This window comes from Heloderma suspectum, chromosome 2 (assembly GCF_057233095.1).
Source record: "Heloderma suspectum isolate Gila_16-S chromosome 2, 16-S_ref, whole genome shotgun sequence".
NCBI lineage: Eukaryota > Metazoa > Chordata > Lepidosauria > Squamata > Helodermatidae > Heloderma > Heloderma suspectum.
Window position 1 is genome coordinate 159,180,372 of NC_139459.1, and position 18,813 is coordinate 159,199,184.

The window sequence follows — 18,813 nt, forward strand, 5'->3', positions numbered from 1 at the left end:
TTTGGCTGGCTTTAAAAGGAGGTTAGACAAATTCCTGGTGGAGAAGGCCATCAATGTCTACTAGTCCTGATGGTTATGTGCTACCTCCAGTATCAGAAGCAGTAAACCTATGTACTCCAGTTGCTGGGGAACATGGGTGGGAGGGTGCTATTGCACTTGTGTTCTGCTTTTGGTTTCCTGGTTGTCAGCTGGTTGGCCACTGTGTGAACAGAATGCTAGACTAGATGGACCCTTGGTATGATCCAGCATGGCTCTTCTTATGTTCTTATGAGTTAGAACCACTCTGTATTATGATCTCCATATTTCAAATGGGGACTGGGATTGATACTGGTTTACACTAAGTTTCTAGGCTTTAAAAACTGCCATTTACTCAATCAGTATTGATGCATTACAGCATCACAGATACAGATATTCACTGCCATATTTCAGGGTATACACATGTTATAATTATTTAGACAGACAACAGAAAAATTATAGAACAGGATATACAGGTACTATGGGTAAAATTATTGTGCTAATACTGTCCATAATGTCATTTGTTTATATAGCGCCATTTATGTGCATGGCGCTTTACAAAGTACAAAAAATCTTTGCACTGAGGCACTTACAATCTGTAATGACACATTTTGAAATCACCCCAAAACAAACCGTATAGCAAACTATATCCCACATAAAACATATTTCCAGTTCCAGCAAAGGTAAATCTGTTTCAGTGGTCACTTCTATCATGCTCTGAACCCCAGCCACCCACCTAAAGTTCATTCAAATGCAGATGCATTGTGTCCATTTCCTTGCATGCAGACATGCTACCCTTTTACCACTCTGTATAAGATTAGATTATATCCCTAATCTAACTGGAAATCAGGGAGCATCTAGTGTTACTCCATCCATTCCAAATTTGTGTTTCACCTACTCCTGAGCAGTAAACCTGTGGCAGGCTGTATCATTTCAGACTGCAGGTGTGGGCTTATTCATCATGCTGCTTTAGCAAGGAAACAAGGTGCGGGAGGAATTCATGCCTTATTTCCAAGTCTCTCCTCCGGGAGACTTCAGGAAGCACATTTCTGCTTGAAAACAAGGTGTGTGCTCCCCGTGCACCTTGTTAGGTTGGTGCAATTTTTGTTGCCATGACAGCAAATTCAGCAGTGGCACAGGATATGGTGGGGGCTGCAAAAACAGCAGGGGCCCACAGGCCTCATGTTGCCCACTCCTGCTTGGGGGGTGGGGGGGCTTTCCTCACTGATACAAGAATGGGCTGGTAGCTCCCTGACAGGGATGGCAACACTACTGGGAAGTAGGGAGCAAGATGAACAGTGTTCTCCAGCGTCAAGTGTTCTGGTGCCACAATGCAGCTCCTGCTTCCTGACTGAATGCTTCTCCATATGAATGGAAAGATTCCCTCCACAAGGAAAACTAGCATGGCAAGGAGAAGCCTAGACTACAGTGCTTCTCCGTGTCCCATTGAGTTTCTATGTTAGGGGATTTTTTTTTTCCTATGGGGGAACATTCCATCATTTGACTCTTCACCTGCATTTTAAAATGGTGCAAGCCCACACACAGGTTAAATAGAGGGGATTTTTAAATAGAGGGAAAATCACATGCTCTATAGAAAATAAGAACTGTATTACCATGAACTCTTGCCTTTGCTGCTGCATCATGCACTGAGCAGGGGCTTGGATTACTAGATCAGGGTTGGCAAGGCCGGGCAGCAGCCAAGGGCCCACAGACTCAGAAGGGCCCATCACTGCTGACCCCTAAGGCCCTCCATTCACCACTGCTACTGCCCATCCTCAGCAAGAGAAAGTGGCTGGCATGGCTCTTCAGGAAGCCAGCCAGACCCAAATGCCTGGCTCTGATGGTGTCCTTCCGCAGAGCCAGGCATTGTGGACACCTCTCCTTCCAGGACACCTCTCCCCTGTAAACAGAAGATGACCAGCTGCTCTGGAGGAGATGCTCCATGAGATCACCCACAGCACAGGCGATCAAGAATACTTCTCTTTGATGCCTAGCTCTGATGCCAGTGAGTGGGGGTTGGAGGCGCCAGTGAGCAGAGGGGGGGAAAGGGCGTAAGAGAGGGGGGCCGTGAAAACAGGAAGTGCCCAAGGGCACCCACCCTGTGTGGCACCCACCCTGTGTGGCACCCACCCTGTGTGGCACCCACCCTGTGTGGCACCCACCAAGTCCCTTCCAACTTTATGAGTCTATGATACCTGGGGGGGGGGCACTCTGCCACCCAATCACAATTATGCTAAAATCTTGGATTTCTCCATTGTTTTCTATGGGCTGCTCTCACTTCCACCCTGAAGGACACCCAAAAAAGGCATCAGAAGTAACTTGGATGTTAAGCAGCAAGTGCCCATCTTGTTTTAAGTCTAAGGTGAAAACTGATTTCATTGGGGCTGTGCATCCATTCCAGGTTTCAGTCAGAACTAGCCAGAACTCTAAAAGAGATATCCAAGGTGCTGAACCTATTTTGGGGATATGGTTCAGCACTTCGGATAGCTCCTTTAGAGCTCTGACTGAAACACGGAATGGATGCAGAGCCCCAACGAAATCGGAGCCACCAGCCTCCACTGCTTAGTGCGTCTAGCTTCCGAGTTAACTTGAACGACATTTCTTGGTTTCTCTCTCTCCCGTAATGAGAACTGCCCGTAACAAACAATGGAGAAATCCGGGACCAGCGTAACTGACGGGGCAGCAGCGTCCCCCCAAAACCCAAATTTAGCGGAAAAGGCCAAAGTCCACGCTCTCTCTCAGGTCTCATTTCGAGGGGAAAATGACACTGCCCTATTTCTGTGAAGGCTGCCAGTGGTATTATATCCGCTTTGGGCCTGCCGCCCCAAAGCCAGAACCATTCTGCCCCCCCCCGCCGCCCCCCGGCAGCCCAGCCCCATTTCTGGCTGTCCAAGTTACCGTAGAGGAAATCGAAGGCCCGGTTGGGAGCCATGACCCTGCGGTACCGGGCCCCGGAGGGCGCCAGCGGCCTCGCCACCGTCACCGACTGGCTCATCCCGGCGCCACCTCGGCCTCTGCCGCCTCCCGAGGCTTCTGAACTGATGCTGTTCCCATAGCAACATCGGAGTCCAGGAAAAAGTGGGCGGGGCCTCGTTGGCACACCTGACAACATAGACTAGAGATAGGAAGAGTTACTTAGGGCGACACATGGTTCAGCTTCTGGGAAACTTGGAGTGGTCGTGTGATACTTTGCTGCTGGTTACAGCACAATGTAACTTAATGCGAATCAGTGACAAAACGCTTCTGTGCTGGAGGGGGCAAGTTCACGAGATGGGCCTTTGTTGCAAACCCAAGATGTATTTTATACAGGAGATGTTGTTTGTCTGAAAAATCCAAACTAGCCGGTAGAGAAGGGACATAATAATATGTTCTAGTGCAGGATTTTAAAGAACCTTAAAGGAGGTTTAAGCTTCCTAAACCTTAGGAAGCTGCCTTATACAAAGTCAAATAATTGGTCCACTATTGTTCACACTGACTGGCAACAGCTCTTCCACTGAGCAATGGCCAGATTAACTACAGTGCTAAGAGGGCTGCACCACCACCCCGCCGCAATCTCAGGAGCCCCACTTGCTAGCCCAGATTACCAGCTTTCAATTAAAAAAAACACAAAACAGTAAGTCTCTAGCCCTTGTAGAACTCGAGTTATGAGACAAAAACGTTCAGGCACAGTTCTGTATTTCTTGTGAGAAATGAGCTTGCTAGTGCTACCACTTTTCAGTGTATTTGGCCAATGAGTACAGTCACAGCTATGATGAACATTTAGCCATAGATATAAGTGTAAAGTGACCACTTGTCTGCAGAAGGGTCTTCTGGTTCTTTTTTGGGTCTACCCTTGTAGAAAACAGATTACTGTCCATAGAAAGCAATTGGGAAATTCAGAATTTTAATCTACCAGTGATTGGCCAGTAGCACATCCAGCCCCAAACAATGGGTAGCAGGAATGACAATAGTTCATGTTCCTCTAGCTCAGGCCTTATTTCATGCAACAACACCCCCCCTGCATTTTTAAGCTTACATAAGCCCTGCAAGCAGTCCATGGTTGTTATACCCATATTGCTGGGAGGGAAAGCAGTGTATGGTACCACTGCAGTGTAGTTCAGAGTTAATACATAGTCTGTTCAGGAGTTGGTTTTTTTGTTTTGTTTTTTGTTTTGTTTTTAGGGAAATGCAGTTGGGACCGGCTGTAAAGTTAAGAAATAGGAGAATGTTGCATAAAGTTAAGTAACAGTGCAACTCTGTACATATCAACTCAGAGAACTCCATTGCGTTAAATTGGCTTTAGACCCATTTAGAGGTAGATCCTCTTGTTGTTGTTGTTGTTCAGTCGTTCAGTCGTGTCCGACTCTTCGTGACCCCATGGACCATAGCACGCCAGGCCTTCCTGTCCTGCGCTCTCTCCCGGAGCGTGCTCAAGTTCATATTCATTGCATCGGTGATGCTATCTAGCCATCTCATCCTCTGCCGTCCCCTTCTCCTTTTGCCTTCAGTCTTTCCCAGCATCAGGGTCTTTTCCAGAAAGTTTTCTCTTCGCATTAGGTGGCCAAAATATTTGAGCTTCAGCTTCAGTATCTGTCCTTCCAATGAGCACTCAGGGTTGATTTCCTTTAGGATTGACTGATTTGACCTCCTTGCAGTCCAGGGGACTCGTAAGAGTCTTCTCCAGCACCACAGTTCGAAAGCATCAATTCTTCGGCGCTCAGCCTTCCTTATAGTCCAGCTCTCACAGCCATACATTATTACTGGGAAAACCATAGCTTTGATTAGACGGACCTTTGTCGGCAAGGCGATGTCTCTGCTTCTTACTATGCTGTCTAGGTTTGCCATAGCTTTCCTCCCAAGAAGCAAGCGTCTTTTAATTTCATGGCTACAGTCACCGTCTGCGGTGATCTTGGAGCCCAAGAAAATAAAATCTGTCACTGCTTCCATTTCTTCCCCTTCTATATGCCAGGAAGTGATGGGGCCAGATGCCATGATCTTAGTTTTTTTAATGTTGAGTTTCAAACCAGCTTTTGCACTCTCCTCTTTCACCCTCAACAAGAGGCTCTTGAGATCCTCTTCGCTTTCTGCCATTAGGGTGGTATCGTCTGCATATCGGAGGCTGTTGATAATTCTCCCAGCAATCTTAATTCCGACCTGTGATTCATCCAACCCGGCATTTCTCATGATGTACTCTGCATATAAGTTAAATAAGGAGGGTGACAATATGCAGCCTTGTCGTACTCCTTTCCCAATTTTGAACCACTCGGTTGTTCCATGTCTGGTTCTTACTGTTGCTTCTTGACCCTCGTACAGGTTTCTCAGGAGACAGGTAAGGTGGTCTGGTACTCCCATCACTTTAAGAATTTGCCACAGTTTGTTGTGATCCACACAATCAAAGGCTTTCGCGTAGTCAATGAAGCAGAAATAGACGTTTTTCTGGAATTCTCTTGCTTTCTCCATGATGCAGCGAATGTTGGCGATTTGATCTCTAGTTCCTCTGCCTCTTCGAAACCCAGCTTGTACTTCCGGTAGTTCTCGGTTCGCATACTGCTGAAGCCTAGCTTGTAGGATTTTGAGCATCACCTTGCTGGCATGTGAAATGAGCGAAATTGTGCGGTAGTTTGAATACTCTTTGGCGTTGCCCTTCTTTGGAATTGGAATGTACACTGACCTTTTCCAGTCTTGCGGCCACTGTTGAGTGTTCCAAATTTGTTGGCATATTGAATGCAGCACTTTAACAGCATCATCTTTTAGGATTTTAAATAGCTCAGCTGGAATACTGTCATCTCCGCTAGCCTTGTTGTTAGTAATGCTTCCTAAGGCCCACTTGACTTCACCCTCGAGGATGTCCAGCTCAAGTTCAGTGACAGCACTATCATGGCTATCAGGGACATTCAGATCTTTCCTGTATAGTTCTTCTGTGTATTCTTTCCACCTCTTCTTAATCTCATCTGCTTCTGTTAGGTCCCTGCCTTCTTGGTCCTTTATCATGCCTGTCTTTGCACAAAACGTTCCCTTGAGATCTCTGATTTTCTTGAAGAAATTCTGTTGTTTTCCTCGATTTCTTTGCATTGTTCATTTAAGAAGGCCTTCTTGTCTCTCCTTGCTATTCTCTGGAACTCTGCATTCAGTTGGATATATCTTCCCCTTTCTCCCTTGCTTGTCGCTTCCCTTCTTTTCTCAGCTACTTGTAAAGCCTCATCAGACAGCCACTTGGCTTTCTTGCATTTCTTTTTCTTTGGGATGGATTTCGTTGCTGCCTCCTGAACAATGTTACGGACCTCCGTCCATAGTTCCTCAGGCACTCTGTCTATCAGGTCTAATCCCTTAAATCTATTCCTCACCTCCACTGTATATTCATAAGGGATATGGTTTAGGTCATACCTGAATGGTTTAGTGGTTTTCCCGACGTTCTTCAATTTAAGCCGAAATTTTGCAACAAGAAGCTCATGATCTGAGCCACAGACAGCTCCAGGTCTTGTTTTGACTGACTGTATAGAGCTTCTCCATCTTTGGCGGCAAAGTACATAATCAATCTGATTTCAATATTGACCTTCTGGTGATGTCCATGTGTAGAGTCGTCTCTTGTGCTGTTGGAAAAAGAGTGTTTGCTATGATCAGCGTGTTCTCTTGGCAAAACTCTATTAGCTTTTGTCCTGCTTCATTTTGTACACCAAGGCCATGCCTGCCTGTTATCCCAGTGATTTCTTGACTTCCTACTTTAGCATTCCAATCCCCTATGATGAAGAGGACATCTTTTTTTGGTGTTAGTTCTACAAGGTGTTGTAGGTCTTCATAGAACCGATCAACCTCAGCTTCTTTGGCATCAGTGGTTGGGGCATAGACTTGTATTACTGTGATGTTGAATGGTTTGCCTTGGATTTGTACTATCATTCTATCATTTTTAAGATTGTACCCCAGTACTGCTTTTCCCACCCTTTTGTTGACTATGAGTGCTACTCCATTTCTTCTAAGGGATTCTTGCCCACAATAGTAGATATGATGGTCACCTGAATTAAATTTGCCCATGCTTGTCCATTTTAGTTCACTGATTCCCAAGATGTGGATGTTCAACCTTGCCATCTCATGTTTGACCACCTCCAGCTTACCTTGATTCATTGATCTGACATTCCAGGTTCCTAAACAATATTGTTCTTTACAGCATCGGATTTTCTTTTCACCACCAGACACATCCACAGCTGAGTGTCCTTTCGGCTTTGGCCCAGCCGCTTCACTCTTTCTGGCGCTACTTGGAAATACCCTCTGCTCTTCCCCAGTAGTATATTGGACACCTTCCGACCTGAGGGGCTCATCTTCCGGCGTCATACCTTTTAGCCTTGTGATACGTTCCATGGGGTTTTCTTGGCACGAATACTGGAGTGGGTTACCATTTCCTTCTCCAGTGGACCACATTTTGTCAGAACTCTCTGCCATGACCTGTCCGTCTTGGGTGGCCCTGCACGGCATAGCTTATGGCTTCACTGAGTAACGCAAGCCCCTTCGCCACAACAAGGCAGTGATCCATGACGGGGAGTAGATCCTCTTACCTGGGAGTAAGACTAATTTAGCTGAGGGACTTCTTTCAATAGACATGTGGAGACTGGGGTCTTTTTACTCCGTTTGTTCTCTCTGAACTCTGCTCAACTTTAACTGATCTGGAGTATTCTGTCGGTATCCCCCTACCTCCTCCTATTACTGACCATCAGTGTGAGTCTCTCATTGGCCATTCGTTTATCATCGCTTCCCAGAAAGCTGTGTGTGGGTGCACACGGGGAATTTGAAATGGTGGCCTTTGTGAGGTTCTTTGCTGGGACAGCTGTTGGTGACGGTAGAGGTGTTTCCCCTGCCCAGTCGGCTACCCCTCGCTAGAGACACTCCCACTACCATTGCATATCGTTTGGCCCTTTGTTTATGTAGATACCTGGGGATATTAAAACAGCAAGAGACATTATCAAGAGAGTAGATGATAAAAAAAAAAGTCATGCTGGATTACACTGGGTATGAAGCTTGTTACCTTTTTTCTTTTAAACACCGTATATTAGATTCGGCTATTATAATGTACTCTACAAAAGGCTGCCCTTGAAAAGTGCTGGGAAACTTCAACTGATGCAGACTACAAACTATGTCTTCTTTGCAGGGGTGGGCTCTCAAGATCATGTGGCACCAAATTCTGTCTCTGTCCTTAATCAAACTTGAAGCCAAGGAGCGTTGCGTCTCTCATTAGAAACAATGCCTTTCCATCTCTATGGTTGGAAATATACGACCGCGCTCCTTTGACGCTCTCTATGGTGTATCGGCTGTCGCGGGGCTATTACGTCGGTAGCGCCAGCAGGGCATGATGTGGCATGGGCGGGGCGACAACCCAGCGCGAAGTTCTCTTTCCCAGATGGGACCGCGAGCGGCTTTGGTTTGCGCATGCGCTCCTGGAAGCGATGTCGCGCCTAGCCTCCTGCGATACTCCGGATCTCCAAGCTCCCCCTCAGACCGAGCAGAAGCCGCCGCCTTCCCTGAAGCCGTGTTGTGCCTGTCCCGAAACGAAGCGGGCGCGCGATGCCTGGTGGGTAGTGGGGAGAGGAGGGGACGCGGACGGGCGAGCCTCCGCAGCTGCTCTGTGGGGCTTTGGCAGGCATGGATAAGCGCAGCCGCAGGCCTGTGAGGGCGCGCGACATGTCTTTCGCGGGTTACTGCGAGTTGAAGAGCGACGTCACCGGGCCCCGGACATCCTCTCCCACTTCCTTGTTTGCTTTCCGTGTATCTCTCCGCGTGGGTCTAAGTTGGTGCGTGCTGGGTAGGAAGGTTGGAACAGTCACACAGAGGCGTGAGACCTTTCTTCGCCTCCTGGTCGTTAGAGTCACAGACATGTGCAACTTCTGGACTGAACCATCCCACTGTTTAGGTATACAATTTCCTGGTTGTAACTGAAAAGCCATTATGAAATGTTCCCGGGGGAGCAAGTGAGACCTCTTTGGATTTTTTTTTTTTTTAGGGTTTCAGTATTAAAAAAACAAACAAACAAACATGCAAATATTGCCTATTATCTTCATATTGCAGGTTAGAGGGGGCTGTGGCTGTGGCTGGGAGAGAGTGGCTTATGACTGTCCTGCAATGTAGTGTGAAAATTGTAAATGGGGTTTACATGCTGATGGTGAGAGTGGTTTGTGGCAGCACTGCGATATTGTCTATTAGTATTACATTTCTACTGCAGATTGGGGTTTAGAAACTTAAAATCACTCTCCATTGTATTGCAGTTCAGAGGTGGAGATGAAGCTAGCATGGTTTCCCAGCCAATACTTGCCCATATAAAACACTCTTCAGATTGCAGCAAAGGTCAATGTACTTAAGTTTCCCCTTCAGGTCTCTTTCTAGGGCTGATCCATTGCTCAGTTGCAATGCAGAAGCCTCCTGTATCATAGAAGTGCTTTAAAATGTTGAAAAATTCAATAATGTTAGCACAATCTGATGCATGTTCATTCAGAAGTAAAACTTATTGTATTCAGTGGGGCTTACTCTCTGCTACTTGCATTTAGGATTACAAGCAAAAGTGAAAAAACATGGGTGGGAGGATGCTGTTGCACTCGTGTCCTGCTTGTGGTTTCCTGGTCGACAGCTGGTTGGCCACTGTGCAAACAGAATGCTGGACTAGATGGACCCTTGGTCTGATCCAGCATGACTCCTTTTATGTTCTTATTCTATTCACACAGTGGCCAAACAGCTGTCAACGGGAAACCCACAAGCATGACATGAATGCAACAGCAGCCTCCCACCCATGTTCCCCAGCATCTGGTGTCTATAGGCTTATTGCCTCTGATACTGGAGGTAGCACATAACCATCAGGACTAGTAGCCATTGATGGCTTTTTCCTCCAGGAATTTGTCTAACTCCCTTTTAAAGCCATCCAAATTGGTGGCCATGACTGTCTTGTGGTAGTGAGTTCCATAGTTTGACTATGTGCTGTGTACTTCCTTTTACCTGTCCTGAATCTCCCACCAGTCAGCTTCATGAGATGACCTGGGTTCTAGTATTATGAGAGAGGGAGAAAAATGTCTCCCTGTCCACATTCTCCACACCATGCATAATTTTGTACGTCTCTTTCATGTCACCCCTTGCCCTCCTTTTTCCCAAGCTAAACAATCCCAGCTGATGTAACCTTCCTTCAGGGGAGTTGCTTCAGCCCCTTGATCATTTTAGTTGCCCTTTTCTGCACATTTTCCATCTCAAGAGTATCTTTTTTTATGTGCAGTGACCTGGACTGTACACAGTGTGGGCACACGATAGAATTGTATAAGGGCGGTATGATATTGGCAGTTTTATCCTCAATTCCTTTTCTAATTACGCCTAACATGGAATTTGCCTTTTTTACAGCAGCCGCATACTAGGTTGACATTTTCATTGAGCTGTCCACCACAACTCCAAGATGTCTTTCTTGGTTGTCAATGCTAGCTCAGATCCCAGGTTATATTTGACGTTGGGATTTTTTGCCCCAAGGTGCATCACTTTACACTTGCTACATTGAACTGCATTTGCCATTTAGATGCTATTCTCCCAGTTTGGAAAGATCTTTTTGGAGTCCTGACAATCTCTTTTTGTTTTAACCACACTAAATAATTTGGTGTCATCCGCAAACTTGGCCACTTCACTGCTCACTCCTAATTCCAGATCATTTATGAAGAAGTTGAAAAACAGTGGTCCCAGTGCTGTAATTTCCTGCATCCCCCCTGGATCCATTTGTAAAAACTGGTGTTACATTGGCCATCTTCCAGTCCTCTGGTACAGAGGCTGATCTTAGGGACATGTTGCATATTTTGGTTAGAAGATCGGCGATTTCATATTTGAGTTCTTTAAGAAGTCAGATGGATACGATCTGGGCCTGGTAATTTATTCACTTTCAGTTTATCAATAAACCTTATCAATAAGGTTGATAACTTTCTCTTTTGTCACCACTATTTGCCTCAGTTCCTTAGACTCCCTTCCTGAATCTTCTGCAGTGAAGACAGATGAGAAGAATTCATTCAGCTTCTCTGCAATCTCCTTATCCTCCTTTAGTACTCCTTTAGCTCCATTGCCATCCAATGGTCCAACTGCCTCCCTCACTAGTTTCCTGGTTCTGATATATAATTCTTTATTGTTGGCCTTGATGTTGTTAGCAATATGTTCCCCAAAATGCTTTTTTCCATCTCTTACTGTCTGCTTCCATCTCCTTTGTGCAAGCTTGTGCTCCCTTTTGTTTTCCTCAGTTGGGCAAGGCTTCCATTTTCTAAAGGAAACCCTCTTTCCTGTAATAGCTTCCTTGACACTGTTTGTTAACCGTGCCAGTGACCTCATGCACTTGGTACTACCTTTCCTAACCTGTGGTATACATTTTAGCGGGGCTTCTATTATTGTGGTTTTGAGTAATCTCCAAGCATTTTGAAGGGATTTAACCCTGTTGACTATCCCTTTCAACTTCCTTTTCACCAGTTCCCTCATTTTAGAGAAGTTTCCTTTGGACTTCCTTGGCAATTTTCCACTTAAATATATGTCAGATCTGATAGAACTATGGTCACTGTTTCCAATTGGTTCAACAATGTGTACATCTCGTACTACATCCTGGGCAACACATTTAGGATTAAAACCTTTATCCAATGTGTTTTGGACCTTAGTGTTCCTTCATTAGGCAATTTTAGAAAAAAAATATTTCAAATTTGGATATGCATGGTCTTTCAACCTCTTATGCTAAGCATTTTTGCTTATCTGTTTTGGGGTTCCCTATTTTTGATCTTTTGCATTTAGGATTACAGGCTTAAACATCTCACATGAAATAAAACCTGAATTAGAAAAAGCAGGGACTCCTCTCTTTGCTGGTATCTTTTATTTGGGGAGGGTGGTGGTGACATCTGCTGCTCTACCTGAAAATCTTGGATTTTTCTATTGGTTTTTATGGGCAGTTTTCAGGAGAGAGCTTCCCATAGAAGAGAGAACATTTACATATCTTTCTTGGTCCATTTGACTTCACATTCTTCAGAGCAGAATGAGCCCTAGGGCTCTTCTGCACACTCAATTTTAAGAAAAATCCAGACAACCCAGGATCTTATGGCATCCTCAGTGCTAATGGATTTTTGTGGCATCTGATTTTTTGTTGAGTTCCTCCCCATTCATAAAGTGTAGGACAACTTGCCCTGTGTGCTGGCATCATAATATCCTCATGCCTTCTCCTTGCTCTGTTCCAGTTAATTGGTTGCTGCTTATGGAGAAATCCTGAACATGATGTCACCACATCACACATTTGTTTTAATAAATGTATCTGGGCTGAAGGGGGCACAATTGAATTTTTGCCTTTAGCTCCAGTGGGCCTTACTGGACAAGGTGTTCCCAGTTTTCACCTATTCTGTTACCAGTAGATGACATGTAGTCATCTTTGCAGTACATACCAGTGAGAACTGGTATATCGAGAAGCAGAGCAACCTGGAAATATGAAATAGCAAGATTTATTTTTTGGAGGAGAGTTGTTTTAATGGAGATGCTGGCTCCAAGGAAGAAGGCTTCTTCTTAACTTCCCCACTGCGAGAAGTTTTCTTGCTAAAAATCCCTTCCCAGCTGCTTTTACCCTTGCTCTGGAAAAGATATGGGGATTTCTAGAAAACTTTGAATCAGGTAATTTTTTTATGCCTTAAATCAGCCTTCCCCAACCTGCTGTCCTCCAGTTATTTTGGACTTCAACCCCCATCAGCCCCAGGCAGCATGGGGAAGCCTGTCCTAAATTGATTGGGATCTGATTTAAGTTGCTTGCCTTAACTAGTAAACAAAACTGTTAAAAGCATACCATGTTAATTTTACAAGCTTTATAAATATCTCCAAATGTTTTTCCAATAGCTAAAAGTAGTTCAACTGAAATACTAGATTTTGAAAAACAAAAATCATAAGAAAGTGCCCTTAGGCTGCAACCCTATGCCCACTTACCTGGGGATAAGCCCCATTGAACTCAGTGGGACTTACTTATGAGTAAACATATAGGATTGTGCTGTTAAGGTGGGTTAAATGTTATAATCAAAAAAATTCAAAGATTTACTCAAACTGTTTTTACTGGCATGTGAAAAAATACCTTAGGACAATACAGCTCAATGACTGTGTTCGCACAGAATAACCCAGGTTTCCAGACTATCTTGCCTTATCATGAATGAGCTGCAAGCTGGTGTTTGCTCCCATTTTGCTCTTCCCTGCTACTGCTGAACAAACCAGGAAAGGTTTGCTTAGAGTGACTTCTGAATTGGGGATCCTGGATTGCTGCTCCCCTTGCAAGTCAGAATCTCAAACCCAGGGTTGTTCTTGATTTTTTTATTCTTAATTTGTTTAGGAGCAACCAGCCAGGCTCCCTGGTTTGGACAACATGCCAAGCAGACCCTTCCTGATTTGTTTAATGATCACGGTACTGGGAAGGAGCAAAGCAAGAGTGAATGCTGCACACACAAGCACATAGCTCATTCATAGTAAGTCAGGATTTTGTGCAAACATAGCCATGAACATACTCTTGTTTCCTTTACATTCCTTAAATTTTAAGGGAGGAAAACGAAGGCATTGAAAATTATCCACATACTGTGCATGATATACTTCCTAGAAATAGTAATCTGAAAAAGTTAATTACAGCTTTGAAACTGGCCAGCTTTACTGGTACTGTTTCCATTAATTATGTAACTAATGTATTATTTTTTATTTATGGTGTAGCCCCACATTAAAAAGATAAATTAAGATGCATTAAAATATCAAATCATAATACACTATTATAAGACAGCTCAAAAGTGTAGGCTTAAACCATACCATAAAAATATACATAAAATACACTAAAACAGCTTAGAATTTCAAAAAACAGCAACAGAAAACACTGTTGGGAAAAGGTAGCATGGAACAGATAAGTTTTTAAGGCCTGTGTGAAGGCCTGCACTGTAGGGGCCATGCATAATTCTATTGGGAGGAGAATTCCACAGCTGTGGGGCTAGTAGTGATGTAGGCTTTCCAGAAAAGTTTGAATTGAAAAAAATTCTGGAAAATTTTCCAGTGCAAGTTAGGTTAATTTGCATAGGGTCGTTTGCACTGGAAATTTTTCCAGTGAAAATTCAGTTTTGTTTTCATAGCAACATTTTCAGGTTGCATCAGAAAATTTTCCAATAAAAGTTAGGTTCATTTGCATAGGAACATTTTCAGTTTACATAGAAACATTTTTTGATGTCTTAGAGAGATCTAATTTAGTATGTTTATTTTACTTGTATTTAGTATACATCAATGCTAAAAAAAAACCCCGCTGTCATTCTAAAGAACGCATTGAATCCAAGTCAAGTCTTCCTTAGCACTGATCAAGCCTAACTAATTTGTGAAATCACTTAACTGGGAAACTTTGTCTTGCAGCATCATCGAAAAAGGAGAAGAACACTGTGGTCCTCTTATTGAGGCTCACAAGGAGTGCATGAGAGCCTTGGGTTTTAAGATATGAACAAGATGAATTACAGATCTGAATGTTTGGTAGGTAGATAGACCAATAACCTCTTGCTACAATATCATTTTTCAGGTGCCAATCTGCGCTGGTTACTGTCCAGGTGACATTGTTCCAGCAAGTGTGGAGAGAACTGCAGTTTTCTAGAATACAACTTGCTCAGTTCAAATGGGGATCAATGTGCAATTTTTCACCACCGTATTTGTGAGTGTTCTGTAGATGATGGTTGTAGGACATCAAGGACACCAGTTGTTTAGTGCTCATTATACCCTGTGACTCTTCACCCTTGTTGGAAGTCTACCTGTCCCATTTTTACTGGTTGGTGATAGGATTTGGCACAATAGGTACTGAACTGGGGTGAGCACAATGTTCCTCTTAAGGAAAATGCACGTTTTCAAGAAAAGGCTATTTCATGTATTGATGCTGCATAAACCCAGCTGGCTGGAGTGATGGTGGAAGTTGTAAGACTTTTTCTGTCTAAACATGCATAAGATTGCACCCTTAGAAGCCTTTGCTGAGGGACTTTGTCAAAACCATTTTGGAAGTCCAGGTAAATTTAACAGATCGCCCTTTTCTGCATGCTTTTTGGCACTGAAAAGAATTCTAATAAGCAAGACCTCCCTTTGCAGAAACTCTGATGATTCATCCTTAGTAAGGCTGCTTCATCTAAATGTTTAATAATGTCCACCAGTTTACCCAAAATATAAATTAGCTGATGAGTCTGTAACATTGTGGATCCCTTTTTAAGAAATCAGTTCGTGATCAGTTGTCTGTTTTCCAATCTTGTGATGTTGATTTTAAGCATAAATTGCATGTTTTTCATGAGATGAGCAGTTCTTTTATTTAGTTCTACAAGAACTCCTGGGTGAATGCCAACGATTTTAGCTTGTTACCTTGTAGTTTGTCAGGTAGCTCTAAAATTTCATCCCTTGTTTCTTTTATAGCTCTTCAGATGCCCCCCTCAAAAATAGTAGCTCAAGTGTGGGTCTCTCCCCAACATGTTGTGTAGTAAAGATAAATTAATTATTTGCATCAATTTTCACCGCAATTTCCCTGCATCACATTAGTACTCCTTTTACACTTTTTTAATCCAGTTGCTCCATTGCCTCTTCATCTGTGTTTTTGCTCCTGGTATATTTTAGTTTGCTTTATGCCTTTAGCATGGGGGTAGAAAACACAGTATCCTTCAGATGTTTTGTACTACACCTCTCATATTCCCTGACCATTGGCCACCCTGACTGGGGCTCATGGGATTTGTAGTCCAAAACATACAGGGTGCATCAGGTTGCCTACCACTGCTTTAAGCAATTCGCTTTTCAATTGCTTTATTTCCTTACCTTACTTTATCAACTTAGATTTGTTTTGTCAGGCTTTGTGTTCAACTTTTAAGTAGAAGCCTTCTTCTTAAAGCTAACCTTCTTGCCATTTATGGTTTCCTTGATGCTTCTAGTATGCCACACAATATTCTTGTTGACTTGCCTTTCTACTCTGTGATGTACATTTTATCTGAGTCTCTTAGGGCGCAATCCTATGCAGATAGGTCTGAACTCGGAGGCAACCGCCTATCCAATGCAGGGCAGGAAAAGGATCATTCCCTCTGTGCTTCTCCTGCCTTGCATTTTCAGCTAGACAGCCGATATCAACTGCCTAGCTTCGGGATGGTGGAGCAGGGGAGGAGGCTGCCATACGACACATAGGATGTGTCGTACCGGCATTTCTGCCCACCCTGGAATGCCCCGTTTTGGCTGCTCCGCACTCCTCTTGTAAGCGTGGAGCATGGGGCTGTTCTGCGCTGCCTGCAAGGCAGCACAGAAGGAGAGGAACGTCAGTTCCCAGAAAACCAGATATCCTACGGCTGACTAGCAGCCATAGGATTGCTCCCTCCCATAGTGGTTTTAAATAACCTCTATACTCCCAACGGGGATATAAGCAATTCCCCCTTTTGAAATGAAATGTGACTCTGTTGGACTTTCTGGATAAGTTTTCACTCACATAATATTGATTCTGATAGTATTGTGGTCACTGCTTCCAGCTGGCTTGCCAACGCTACAATCAACCATTATCACAACATTTTCTTTGGCAGCCTCACCAATTTCTTCCCCCATCTCAAGATCACCATCAGTGCATCAGGGGCTCAGTAGTACTATTATACATTTTTCGCCTAATATTTCTGTCCTGGGGAGGAATCTATTCCTCTTTAAGATTTCTAATTTATTGCACTCAGTGCTGTTCAGAAATCTTAGGTGTACTCTGAAAAAAAAGAATACGTGAATCACCAGGCATGGGAGAAATGTTCTGACTGTTTGGGTCATACCTCTAGACTCTCAAGTCTGGATGTTATCAGGCCTCAATTACTTGTACCTGACATGAAATGCTGCTTTTTTCCACTGGAATATTGCAGTTGGTAGTTTGGTTTGTACTTCTACAGTATTAAAGATGTGCCCTTGTTTAAACAGTAAAAGAACAAAACAGTGTAACAACCCAGGCTTTGTTTTATGATTACTACACATTGGGAATCCCACTTGGTATTATCTACCACGCTATTCTAAAGTCTCAGGATTGTTAATATTTAAAAAATAAAAAATAAGATATATAATTAAATGAGCATGGAACTATGACTACTGCTATGCTGCCATGCTATGACTACTAGCTGTGATACAGAACTGTAAGGGCATTAAACTATGAATACTAACACAGGTTTCTCTGCAGGGAAATCATGATATTATTTATGGTGATCATATCATGTAAAATATAACTAGTCCTTACATACTCAGGCTTGAGAATAATTAAATATAACAAGTTAGGAAGGCTAGCATATACTTTTTGTTTTATATTTTAAAAAAACACAAATTGAACATTAAAACATAATGTGATAGAGCCCTTCATAAGTATTATCAACACTCTTTCTAGAGCACCTTTTAAAAAAATGCCAGTGGTGCCAACTTTGCATCCCTGCCAGCTTCTCTGAGAACAAGCCTTAGGATGGCTGTTAGTTATGAGTTATAAACTGCCAGTAGGTAACACTTGCTAAATATAAAAGTCTAGGGATGAGGGGAGGTTGAAGAACCTCCTTCCTTTCTGGTGGAAATGCTTTGGGTATAAGATGACTTACTTTCTTTAGTCTAAGGTTTGTTAACATTCAGATTCCAAATTTTGGGAAAAGTCTTCAAAGCTACCAAGGCTACATGGGGCTTCCAAATCTGTGACTCCAAGCAAGTCTTCAAAGTTTCAAGTCAGTTGTATTGATATACATAAAACCACTGTACAGAAAAGGCATATTTAATCCTTGCTGTGTTTTGGACCTCTGCTATTAATTATATCTATAGTTAACCCCCATCACTGTTTTTAAAAATTATATTTAGGTTGCCTTTAAGTGTAAAACCCTCTCAAATGAGATATACAGTATAGCCAAACTGCTTCTTATTGGACTTTTCCCCCTTTTTCTTCCAGGTGATTTGCTGGTGGGTGAATCGTTTGGAGACTTTACTTCCATGGCTGCTTGAATAGGTTTTTTATGTTTTATATCAGAAGATGAATTTATTGAAAAAATATTTATGATGAATTCTAAAATGACAGCAGTACATTGACTTACTGTATTTCATGTTACTGGATCCAGGATGAGAGATTCTTAATAAATATTTTTAAAGTTCTCCTTTGAGCATGACAAGGCTTGCTCCTCTGAGATGTTAGTGATGCAATATTATCTTAAAAGCATTTTTTCTGTATGTATTAGAATGTGATGTAAGTACAAACAATAAAACAAAATTGTGCAATTGAGCTACATTAGGAAAACCTTGTATTTCAGTGGCATGTTTATCTGTGCAAGTGAAGTCTTTGGTTTGATATTTCTGTTTGGCATTCTGTTCATAGGTTTGCAATGTGTTATGTACCTTTATGGCTGAGATGCTGGGATGAAAGTTACTATGCACATTCAGGACACCATTCTGTGTTTCAAGTTCAAAACTCCAGTTTGACTCCTGCACCTGTTTTCAAGGGGGCCAGGAAAGATCAAAATGGATGTAATGTTGGCATGCAGCAGCCATTCATGGGTTAATTAATTAATTCACCCATTAATTGTGGGGATGTGCGTTGTCCATGAGCTGTTTACAGTTTCTAGGAACAATCTACGAATGTTACGGTCATGACATCAGAATAGGGGCAGTTGAGGTGGTTCAGGCGTAACAACCACAAGTTAACCCATTGTGATACATTGCAATGTCATCTCAAGGGCTTTTAGATATTGTACTTTACTCATTTCTTCTGGTTTTATAATTTGTGTGCCACACAACACAAGTATAGACTCTGCATATGGAGTTGGAGCTGCTGCATTTGTTGAGTGAAGAACGTTTCTATGACTA

General features: G+C 43.1%; 2 protein-coding genes across 5 annotated transcripts in view; one reads left to right on the plus strand and one right to left on the minus strand.

The window, feature by feature from the left end:
• Positions 1 to 3,079, minus strand: part of CFAP91 (cilia and flagella associated protein 91) — a 135,769-nt gene extending 132,690 nt beyond the window's left edge. For 2 of the 4 annotated variants that reach the window (XM_084835395.1, XM_084835394.1), the window contains exon 1: positions 2,914 to 3,079. In XM_084835395.1, coding sequence (XP_084691521.1) covers positions 2,914 to 3,010 — 97 coding nt within the window. In that variant the 5' untranslated portion in view covers positions 3,011 to 3,079. The remainder of the gene's footprint in view (positions 1 to 2,913) is intronic. The other 2 variants (XM_084835398.1, XM_084835396.1) reach the window with 1 other exon arrangement.
• A 5,321-nt stretch (positions 3,080 to 8,400) lies between these two features.
• Positions 8,401 to 18,232, plus strand: COX17 (cytochrome c oxidase copper chaperone COX17). Its single transcript, XM_084835404.1, has 3 exons — positions 8,401 to 8,551; positions 14,371 to 14,484; positions 17,906 to 18,232. Exons 1-2 carry the CDS (start codon positions 8,427 to 8,429, stop codon positions 14,453 to 14,455), a joined length of 210 nt encoding a protein of 69 aa, XP_084691530.1. The 5' UTR covers positions 8,401 to 8,426; the 3' UTR covers positions 14,456 to 14,484; positions 17,906 to 18,232.
• The last annotated feature ends 581 nt before the right edge of the window (positions 18,233 to 18,813 follow it).

Excerpts from the sequence above, each read along its gene's own strand:
- COX17 (XM_084835404.1), top strand. The coding sequence starts at position 8,427 with ATGTCGCGCCTAGCCTCCTGCGATACTCCGGATCTCCAAGCTCCCCCT. Across the intron at positions 8,552-14,370 it reads AAGCGGGCGCGCGATGCCTG|CATCATCGAAAAAGGAGAAG; the intron begins GTGGGTAGTGGG and ends TTTGTCTTGCAG.